Raw genomic sequence first — 11,497 nt, 5'->3', positions numbered from 1 at the left:
GCAAAGTAGGCACGTGCCCACAGGCCAGTCAAAAATCCAGGCCACTTTCTTGGATGAGTGTAGAGAGAATTTTGACTGTTATGAGCATCAGCAGGCACGTGATCGCAATGGCAGCAGCATACTGTATATAACTCTGAAAGTCGGCGAGCACCAAAGCGACAGAAGCATGTCAGTGATGGAGCTGCTACAGATGATGTGGAAGGGATGTCGGGCCAGCAAAAATTTTAAAGCAACACGTTTTATGTGATCATCGACCAACTGAAGAGTGCACTACAGAAACGTATCGATGCATATTCCATGGTGCTGCAGAGGTTTGGATCTTTAACTGAGTACGATTCCATGTCTATTAAAGGCATCGATGTTGCTGTTGCAGGTCTGGTTGGTGTGTATTCAAAGGACCTGTCTTCCGACTTCCCATCAGAATTTCGTCAGTTTATGTGCTGGTATGAAGACTATAAAGAGCAAAGACGCGATGAAACAGCAGCAACAGGAAGTGTCCAGAAGATGTTTAAAATGCTGCACACTACTGGTGTTTATAATGCATTTCCGAACACTGAAGTAGCACTTAGAATATACTTGTCTCTAATGGCTACGAATTGCTCGGGGGAACGCTCGTTTTCACAACTGAAACGAATTAAAGACGTTAAACGATCAACAATGTGTCAACAACGTCTTGGTACACTGGCACTTTTGTGTATTGAAAGCCATCTGCTCCGTAAGATTGACCTCCAAAAACTAGTTAACGCGTTTTCAATCGCAAAAACGCGCAAAGTTGTTATTTAGTTAGGCATATGACGAAGTTTTTGCACGGTACCCTGTGTTATAGTTGCAACAACGATCTTTGTGACAATGATTTGGCAACATTGATAATTCCAATTTTTTAGTTGGCAACCCTGATTTTCGGGCCACTTATAAAATGTGCCTACAGGCCAGCAGACCCTTAATCCAGCACTGTTTACAATGCACCATAACTTTGTAAAATCAAAGTTTTGATCTCTTTTTTAAACTCCCGATCGCTTAATTGGTTAGCGCGTCACTTCTGGAACGAAGAAGCTTCAAGATCAAGCGGAGCTGGTTCGACTCTCGGAGTGTGCGCTTGAGCAACGCACTTCAAGGACTGTTCTCCATTCAGCGGCATCTAATGGATGGAATAGTTCCCTGGCAACAACACTTCAATAATCGGAAACTTCACTCTGCCAATCTCGGTGACCGGGCCTGCGTCAGTGATTCAAAGCCTCTACAATTAGGCTATGCCAAACTGCCAGGACTAAGGTCTGCAAGAAGCTTTCCCAGTCCGAGGATAAAGATTCAATCAATCAATCAAACAGTAAAGTAATAATTTTTTCAAACTGCTTTACAAACTATTTTAGCGTTTTTCAACAGCTACAAGTTGCAGTTACTGTACTTGATTTCCCAAACAAAAATTGGTCGTTTGTTTTTCAGTTTATGGCCGTTTTTTTTGTGGTAGTCAAATTATTTGTTTGGGAGAGATTATACGCGTTCCGCGACAAGAAGCGAGGTTAGGCTATGTACAGAAAGGAGCTGTGCAAACTGCTAGATAGGATTTTGCTGTGTAGGCTACTAGCGACAGAAACAGGGTTGTCAGACAGCTTTTGAGAAAAAAAAAACAAACAATGTCGAAAAAAGGGCCAAACTGGGTAAAAAAAAGCCAAATTGTTCAATGATGTTAATAACGTTGCTAATAAAACATAATAACGTTAACAACTTCAATAGCCTAACGTTACAACATTACAACAACACAATCTACAAGAACAATTCCAAATCTTCATCTTCTACAGGGTTTCCACTCGAATCTTTGGCATTGGCATAAACATTGTCAGCTAAACACTGTCTAAAAAATCGTAATAACACTTTTCAGTCTCAATTTCCGAAAGATATTTATTTAAATAGCTAGTTTGATAGTATGTGCCAACTGCTTCCAGAAAGAGCCAAATATTGAAAACAAAGGACCAAGGGGCCAAACAATTTTTTTGGGGGGCCAACTACCTCTAAAAAGGGCCAAATTTCACAAATTTGGCTCCAAAAGGGCCAATCTGGCAAGCCTGGACAGAAAGGAGGCAGCGCAAACTGCGAGGTAAGATTTCGCAGTGTTCTATACGGATTGATGTCTGTGACGCCACAATCCTTCGTTTGTTCCCCTACTAAGCGGTCCGTTTTTAAAAATTTTGCGTTCTCCTTTTTTGTGAAGCAATTCTTTTTTTGTGGATTTTGGTTATATAGCTTTGAACACAGGTAGACAAGGTAGCCTACTCAGTAGTCGAAAAGTCGTAGTGGATAAGTTTCTGTCTAAAGCAGTGCTTCCCAACCGGTGGGTCGCGAAGCATTTCTAAATGTTATTGAATGTTAAGATATTCTAAAAAAATACCGACATTAGGCTACTATGGATCTCACAAGCCGCACTTTAGTCTTGAACAGTAGCCTACGGCGCCTTGGCCATCGCTGCTCTTATCTACATCTCATTTGTTGACTTTCCATTTTCATGAATTGTGCACCCTGTTTTCTATTAGATCGGGAAATTATTGCCTTATGATTACGTAACAATTATGCAACAATGTAACAATTAGATGTGTTGTGTCGCATTAAGTATTTCAGTATGTACGAAAGTAGTAAAGATGCCATAATAAAGATGTTATACTGTATCTCATTGTGGGTCGCACCATAAAACTTGCATTAAAAGTGGGTCGCGAACTGAAAAAGATTGGGAAGCACTGGTCTAAAGTATCTGAGACTGAAACAAACCCCACTGGTACTGCGACCAATATGGACATTCACATTCTGCAATCAGAAGAGAAGGCATATGGGTAGGCTATAGCCTACTGCTATCAACCTTGGGCATGCCGTTTTCGCCGGCATTGGGCATTGCCGTTTTCGCTACATTTTCAAAGAAATTTGGCTTTCAAAAGTGGGTAGGCCAGGCCCACCCAGAAAATAAAGTAGGTGGGCCCAGGCCCACGTGGTTCCTCCATGCCTGCGCACCACTGGCTATTGCACTGGTCTATTTAAATGTCGTAGAAGCCGTTATTGTGCAATGTGCATGCAGCGGCATTGAATGAGGTCATTTTAAACGCAGACAAAGCTTCGAAAATTTTTCAATATTTTATTTCTCCAGAACTTTTAAAATTTTGATTACATTACACTTATAAAAAGCAATGAAAACAGCAAGTAGGATATGAAAAGATTCTTTCCAAGTCACATAGCCTACCCCTTCACAACCCACAAATCTTGCGCCATAGCACATCTTGTCATTGGGGAGCAGGCTAGCCTACGTACGCTGCTTGGTAGCCGACTAGTCAGCTTATTTGATACATACCGTACTGTATTTTGGGTATGGTAGTTTTCTACAGGAAGCAAGAGATAGAACATGCAATTCAGATCAAAAGTAAAAATACCACGCTAAAATTACAACTAAAACAAAAGAAGAAACCGTAAAAACAAAGGTTAATTCCTTGGAAGCCCTTTTAACCAGCCAAGTATCTTCCATCAGCCTGTCGCCGACGTTGCGAGCATCGACGGCGCGATTTTCAAATGGAAACTGTGCTTTCGGAACTGGCTTGTCGAGAAATTCACAAAGTGGCTCCCAACCCTACGATAAAAAAGTTTTCACTTTCAACGTTTCGTTTAGGTCGGTGTTTCGTTGCCGATATAAAGTACCGGGATTTTGTTAACTGGTATTAAGCACTGGTAGTTTGTATTCTATTGAAATGATCCGAATCATTTTCAATAAAAAAAAGCAATTTAGCAAAAAAATAGAGAATTTCCGTTTTTACTCGATGTCCAGGCCTACGTGGAGAACAGAGCTTTGTTCAAATATAATATGACGTCAGTTTCTGGCGTTCTTTCACCTGCCAATATGACATTACTGCTACTTTTTTTATTTAAGTTTTTGCAAAATCTTTGAATTGTTTATAAAAATAAACCAATAACACTAATTTTAAATCTAATATTATAGGTGTATGCAGAGGAGTACGGGGTCAGGTTTTATGGATTGTTCCACTCCGACTCCTAAGTCTGAAATTCAATCCATTCCTGCTCCAAATGTTGACTCCAAACTCCATTCCGACTCCGAACGCAAACTATAAATCACGTCAATCCAGATATTTTTATACATATAGGCCTGCCATAACTTATAACTTCCCTATCCTCTGTTATAAAAAAATAACGGTAAGCTATATTTTGAAATGACAAAAATGACTGCTTGGAAAATAAAACGATAGAATTATTTACAAATTGTCTGAGATAGAGATAGATGAGATTGTCACATTAGCTGTTAGGCTATGTGCAAGCATCTTTTTAATGATTTCGAATTCTTGGTGTATGGAAGAATAAGAATTACAGATACGGCAAGCCTGAAAAAAAAGATAATTTACAAGATTAAAAATTACAAGGTTTAAAAGAATTCTTCCATATACCAACAATTTGAAATCATTAAAAAGATGCTTGGACATAACGGCTATACCAGACAATCGGTATAATAAATAAATGTATTAGCCTACGACTCTTTAAAAAAAAAAAAAAAACGATAGAAATTCACAAAAATAACAACTGTGCCAAATGCAGCGCAAATATGTATCCTACGCTTAGTATCAACTGGTAAAAAATTAAACTCCGGCTCCTGCTTATGACAAGAATTTCAGACTCTGGCTCTCCACTCCGACTCTAGTCGAAATCCGAGACTCCAGCTCCTAAATACACTTCAAAATTGCTGCTCCTGTAAACCTCTTGCCATTTTTTTTTTATATCGACCACATATCCAACTGAGTTATCAAATTTATTCTTTCCAGGTGTCGTCATATTTCTAGCGTAAGGTTTTAAAAGCACTAAGAACGCACCTGTGTGACGTTGTATTCCAACAACTGATCCTTTGGTACGGTTGATTGAACATACACATTGTGACGTCGATACCAATTCCTCCAAACTAGTGAATGAGGTTGAACTCCACCCTGAAAGACAAAATACGCTCGCCTACTGTAGATGCAACATCAGTCTTTATGGAAGTTTAAGACGTGCATGCAATGCAGATGTAAAGGTTACGTAGATGAAAGTAAATCAAGCACGGCCACCAAACCTAACAGTTTAAAACGGATAAATTTGTTAAAAGAGCCGGAACCAGTAAATCAACACCAGTAAAATTGACATTTATTTCTAGTAACTGAATAATTTCTTTTTAGTGATTTATTTTGACGTCGGTCCTTTTGTTAGATGATCATGCACCTTGTTTTGAGAATTTTAAACAACTTCTGCACTAGTAGGCTATAGTATTGTGTAGCTTAGCCTATTATGTATTGTAACCGTACCATACTTTAAACTGACTGCCCGGTTTCTATATGAAACACGTTATATAGTTCGCGTTTTGTCGCTTTTTCCTTTTCTAGATCTCTGCTTTGTTTTGGCATATCTTTCTTTTTTCCTTGTGATTGGTTAAAAATAAAAACAAACTGAACTAAACCTCCCACGACGTAACTAATATTAAGGTAGCCTACTGGAAAGTGTAAGCGCATTGAAGGAGGCTTGCACCTAAATTTTAATCATTCGATTTGTGTCCTTAGAATCTAATTACGTCGTCGTACAATCAAGAACTTCGATTGTTAGAGGAACGTTTTTCTTAAACAAAAACGTTAATGGTGAACCAATTACATTTACTGTGCAATTCAAATATCAAACTAATTGTTATTCCGGACGGATTTCGCCAATGGAGGTGGAGTTGAAACTCGAAAGAAATGTTTTGCTTTACAGGCTACAGATTAAAGCTAGAGAACAGTGGGAGTGATTTAAAAAAGCAGTTAAGTGGCATCAACAAGTCAAGTCAATTTATTTTGTTTCAAAAGCGCCAATATTAACTAGCAGAGTGAATGTAATTGTCAAAACAATGCATTGTACAACTGTTGGATAGATTATGGCGCAATCAGGATGGTAGCGAAAGACCATAAGCAGTCATCTAGTTAGCCACCACCCCATCACAGTAAGCTAAATTTAACTACACAGTAGGCCTACACATTCATTCAATAATAAAGCTGTCCTTACCACTGTTATATAAAATATCTTCTCTTGAAACTTGATGAGTCTGTGCAAAGATGGAGAGAAGTACCTCAGTAACGCGCTACGGCCGTGATCCTTAACAGCCCGTTCCATCATTTGTTTGAAACTTCGGAACCACGAATCTTCATCGCGCATCATCAAAATAACCTGATTAAAACATAGACTCATTTTCAACTGTTAATACATAGCTAAGTAACGAAGAAGGTGAAGTTAACCAGCGTCTTCATAGTGTCTTTATTTCAAAGTTGAGCTATCACCGACCAGCCTGAAAGCGAAAATGCAGTTTATAGCCAACTTATTTCATAATTCAAGAAAACTACTTCAGCTCTCTTCTCTGTAGGATATGCTGTTCTGTTACTTAATTGCATGGACATGTAGGCTACTATAGTGTATTACACACTGATTCCAAAAGCTATCATTACAGTCACTAGTACTCAATATACTTGCATAGATCAGATTAGTCATTCATTTTTAAACTTTCTTGGACCACGGCACACCAAATAATGGAATCTCCCATGCAAGTTAACTCCCTGAGGCAACGTTTTTTGTCGAAATGTTGCTTTCCATTAGCGTTTTGATCGAAGCTGCTACTGAACAAACTACGTAGGCTATACTTGATAGAAGTTGCTTTAAGTTAGCTTGATTTTAACCAGTAAAAACGTTTAGTTTTGCTGAAATGTTAAAGGTCTGTCTGCTTTGGTGCACTAATAGTCTCGATTCGGGCTTGACACCAATTGGGAGTGGTTCGATGATCAAACGACTTACCCAGTATAAACTGATTGTTTGTCTGCTGCAGCATGAAAGCAAAATTAACGCTCCATTCTAAACTAAACACTTTACAGCTTTGCGCTACAGCTGCAATATTCATATCACTAATAGACTATAACCATACACTTGCGATTTTCCCAATGTACCGAGGCGACATAAAGACTTTAGGGAAATCTGGCGTAGATGACTCATGACCTGATGTGTGGTACGTCTCGATAGATGTCACTGCCTTTGCAATGGCAAAGTTGGCTTTGATAACACAAAATTAGACACGCTACTGCTAGAGCTAGACCCACCTTAGCGTCTGGCCAGTGTTTGAAAAACTGATCAAAGAAAATAGAATGAGGTGCGTCAACAACCGCTTCAACATTGGCATAAGCAGTTTCCATTAACTTAGTCAAATCCGGTTCCTTTTGGTTAAAAACATCTTCCCATTCTTTGAACGCAAATTCAATAGCTTCTTCGACATCGTAAACTGAGAGAATGTGCCATGTATAAAAAATCAGAACTCTGAGTATACTGTAAGTACGTTATAATAACACATGCATATAACCTAAACTTTCATTTAAACTAAATATGAAGAAAGCTAATAGCGTGTTTCTCGGCAGTCGAGTGTAGCAGGAACTCAGCGATAGACACGTGTTTCGCCCATTAGGCTGGGCTCATCAATCAGTACCGCCTACGTAAAAAGTTTGCAAGAGATGAGCAGACATGCCAGATATTATGATAAAACTTGCATAAGCAATAAAAAACGCGTTACAATTTTCAGTTTCACTTTACTGTTCGTTTGCTTTGGGTTCTTTTGTATACCCAGACAGGATTACGAAAACTAGAAAATAAGATATGATTTTTGCTAAGCGATTGTTAGCATCAGGAAAAGCATACTTAGCAGTTTTACTTATTGTAATAGACAGTGACTGAATCATGGTGGTATCGGTTTACTATTAATCTATCATTGCAACAAAACAGTGCTGAGGGAAGATTCTAACAAAAAGAAATAGTTGCAATCGGGGGGGAGGATGAGGTAAGTTGAACCAGCGGGTAAGTTGAACCAAAGTCTCCCTAACCTAAACTTAGAAATATTTAGGCCTAGTAGTCTTTGAGTCACCTAACGTTTACCACATAAATATCAGTGAAACCAACACTGGTGAAACTCGGTAAGTTTGAGGTTGCAGTAGCAAAGGCGGGAGTGATAAAAGTGTGTTGTGTAGTTTGAAATTGAAATGTCAAGGTGAATCCCAAGCTGTGAGGCACGTTGAACCAGGGCTCAACATGCCTAACTATACGTTTAACAGCATGACAATGATACTGCTAAGTCAAAGTTTAATGTTGTGTTACAGTGCAATAATCTTTCAATATAAAATGCTTAGAAATTATGGAAGAACAACTAATCGAGAAAATATACAGAAGTCATGGAAGCTGCTGCTTTACCTGTTCAAGAAGGATAATTACTGCAATAAGCTTTCCAATCCTTTAAAGTTGGTAAACGTACATTGAAACGGTTAAATACACTTGCTTTTACCTTTTTTCATAATATTTGTACAAGCTTTATTTGACTCTTTTTAAATACATGGTTCAACTTACCCTACGTAGTTGTTCAACTTACCCCACAAACGACAGGGTAAGTTGCTCCAAAAAAAAAATCATACATATTTTTTCAAATTCTCAAAATATGTTACATCAACTTAAAGGCACTTAGCAAGATAGCACACACACTAGGGAATAATGTGAAATTTGGTGCAACTTATCTCATCCTTTCTACATCATCGCTCTACAGTCTAACAGAAGTTAAGTTGTTTTTTTTCAGCGGTTGGTTACTCTTTTTCAATCTTGTATCATTTTTACAATGTGACCATTTATGATCCGACTTATGCTCACTGAGCTATAAGGCAAAGGTGAGTCCCATACTTGATCCAAGCATCGGGGGATGAGAAGATAAGGTTCTCATTATACTAAGCTTTCGGCACTAACGAGAGTATGGTGGCCAGTTCCTTTCTCCGGACCGCCTTTCCTTCAGCAACTATGCCCACCATGATCATGGCCCACCCCATTTTTTTACACCCTGGGTAGAAGTGATCGGTGTTCATCAACAATCAGCATAAGCCGGTGTCGAACCAGGATTGTATAATTAGAAAGCAAGCGCCTTGTCCGCTGCGCCATCCTACCACTGCGTTATGCGAGAAAGAAAAGAATCAGTAACATCTGTAAAGCTTTTGGTATGACCCGACCTGGAATCGAACTCTCACCTACCAGCACTGGACTCGAACGCGATAACTACTCGGCTACTGGGGCGAGTTAGATAAGGACATATTGCAGACTTACGAATGCTATGCGTCTCCTGCATGACGTAACCACTTGCTAACCAGTAAAATGTTTCAGGTCGGTTCATTTGCTAATCTGAGTCACTGCTGCAGGCTATTTCAAAATCTACGTGCTTTAAACAAGAGGCCAGTCTTAAATAATTTAAAAAACTTTTAAGAGTACAAAAAGCAAGTATGGTAATCAGACTTGAACAAATACGACGACCCTACTATTTCTTCAAAATCTAAAGTGTAAGTAGGATGAAGTTAAATAATAGGAGATGTTCTACTGGTGCAAATTGAGCTCAACTATCACAAGATGTATACAGTGACAATTTGCTTTTATTCCGACGTTTCGTCAATCAGACACGACTGACTTCTTCAGGGGCTAGACCAGGTAGTGATTACCTGTCTAGCATGGCAAAACACAGGACCATGTTGTTGAAACCAACTAAACACGCAAAATGAAAATTCAACTCTAGACAAAATTATCGCGCGCAAAGTTTGAATTAAGTTAGAAAAAACGAAAGATTTAAATTTTAACAATTAACAACCCAGACAAAAATCCGTCATTCTTACATCTACCCAACGTCCGCAGACGTTGAATCAATGTAAAAATGATGGATTCTGCTGTCAGGGAAGAAACTGAAATACTGACAAGAGAGGAGGATGAACGGCATGAGTCATGATGAAACGAGTTTAAAAACGCACTACTGCACAGTTTTACAATCAGCGTGAAACCAATTTAAAAAACGTAAAATAACCACTTACAATAGTTTTTTGTAGATAGCGGGAAAAGAGATGCCATCATTGCGATTTTGTCTGGGTTGTTAATTGTTAAAATTTAAATCTTTCCTTTTTTCTAACTTAATTCAAACTTTGCGCGCGATAATTTTGTCTAGAGTTGAATTTTCATTTTGCGTGTTTAGTTGGTTTCAACAACATGGTCCTGTGTTTTGCCATGCTAGACAGGTAGTCACTACCTGGTCTAGCCCCTGAAGAAGTCAGTCGTGTCTGATTGACGAAACGTCGGAATAAAAGCAAATTGTCACTGTATACATCTTGTGATAGTTGAGCTCAATTTGCACCAGTAGAACATCTCCTATTATTTAATTTAATGCCTGGTGAACAGCCTCATTCAATTTTTAGGATGAAGTTGTTGAAATAACGTGGCACAACCAGTTGGTCAACGCAACATCTTAGTACTTTTAACAGCGGCAAAGTTACAACCGCCTTTAGACGTACTTTTACTGGTATAATGTTACATTACATTGGTCTACTAACCAGATGACACATTTGACATTCGGCAGGCTTACTTGGGTCGTAGCCTAAAATCCGCAAAGCTCTTGCAAGAGACTTTGTTCCTGTCTTGGGTCCACCAGCACAGATCACTTTCATCATCAAAATAACTCACCACAACTGCAACTTCTACTGATTATCAGCAACAAAAACAACACCTTGAAACCGCAACGTTCAACAAGCCGAAAAAGTGATATTTGTAAATGCTGGATTGCTAGTGAAAAAAAGGCGACACTTCAAACCGTTTGCTTTAGGCTTCAGACAGCGATGGCTGGAAGTGACTTGCGAGCAAATATCGCAACGCGTCTGCAGACGTTAAATCAATGAAAAAGACAATTAATTTTGCTAACTGAAACAGCTCAGCAGCGAAGCATGCAGCAGCTTAATTTTCAAGCTTTTGAATACTTCAAATTAATAATAAGTTTCCTCATTGAGGAATTGCCACACTAAATCCAATGATCGACGTCCAGTAAAGTAGAACCTTTCAGTAGTTTCTGTACTCGCTGTCACTTCAAAGCTAATAAATCGAAAGTAATGAAATGTGAAGGCGGTGACGATTGCTCCTGATTTCTAATATAACCTGCCTATGACGACAATATTTTCTCGAAGTCTTTCTAAGCTTTTACAACTCAACAACATTTATCTGTAGACCTAAACCCTAAGCTGTAAGCACAACGGAAACTATAATTCATTTTACGTTATTGGCATGCCCTGACTCAAGAACGTGTCAATTAGTCATTTCAGCTTGATATTATTTCTGTTCACCGCAATGAATATGAAAACTAAAAAAGCATAGGCCTAACTGTAAGAAAAAAATGGTTTTGTTGTAGAATAAACAAAAGATAGACAACCAGCTTTAAGTTGTATTATGCAGTAAACTTTCAACAAATTACAAAGGCAGTTTTTTCTGCTTTGTCTTCTGTTTGAACCTGATAGTTTGCATACTGGATACTGCACCATGGTTGTTTGCACTTATAAAAGTTTTGATCCGTTTTCTCGTCGAATTTAATTTTACGTTCTGAGGTTGAAGATTTACATAATAATTTGTAAAAATCCATAAAGAAAATATCTCG

The 11,497-nt window shown here is 38.5% G+C and overlaps 1 protein-coding gene across 1 annotated transcript; it reads right to left on the bottom strand.

Annotated features, from left to right (window-relative positions):
- Positions 1-3,332: 3,332 nt before the first annotated feature.
- LOC145778193 (uncharacterized) lies at positions 3,333-10,542 on the bottom strand. Its single transcript, XM_082589637.1, has 5 exons — positions 10,442-10,542; positions 7,122-7,300; positions 6,043-6,204; positions 4,851-4,961; positions 3,333-3,604 (listed from the first exon to the last, which is right to left on the bottom strand). The coding sequence occupies exons 1-5, from the start codon at positions 10,524-10,526 to the stop codon at positions 3,395-3,397; spliced, it is 747 nt and encodes a 248-aa protein (XP_082445763.1). The 5' UTR covers positions 10,527-10,542; the 3' UTR covers positions 3,333-3,394.
- Between the last annotated feature and the right edge of the window lie 955 nt (positions 10,543-11,497).

This window comes from Aplidium turbinatum, chromosome 10 (assembly GCF_918807975.1).
Source record: "Aplidium turbinatum chromosome 10, kaAplTurb1.1, whole genome shotgun sequence".
Lineage (NCBI taxonomy): Eukaryota > Metazoa > Chordata > Ascidiacea > Aplousobranchia > Polyclinidae > Aplidium > Aplidium turbinatum.
The sequence above is the reverse complement of the archived record's forward strand: the minus strand, read 5'-3'. Positions and strand labels throughout refer to the sequence as shown.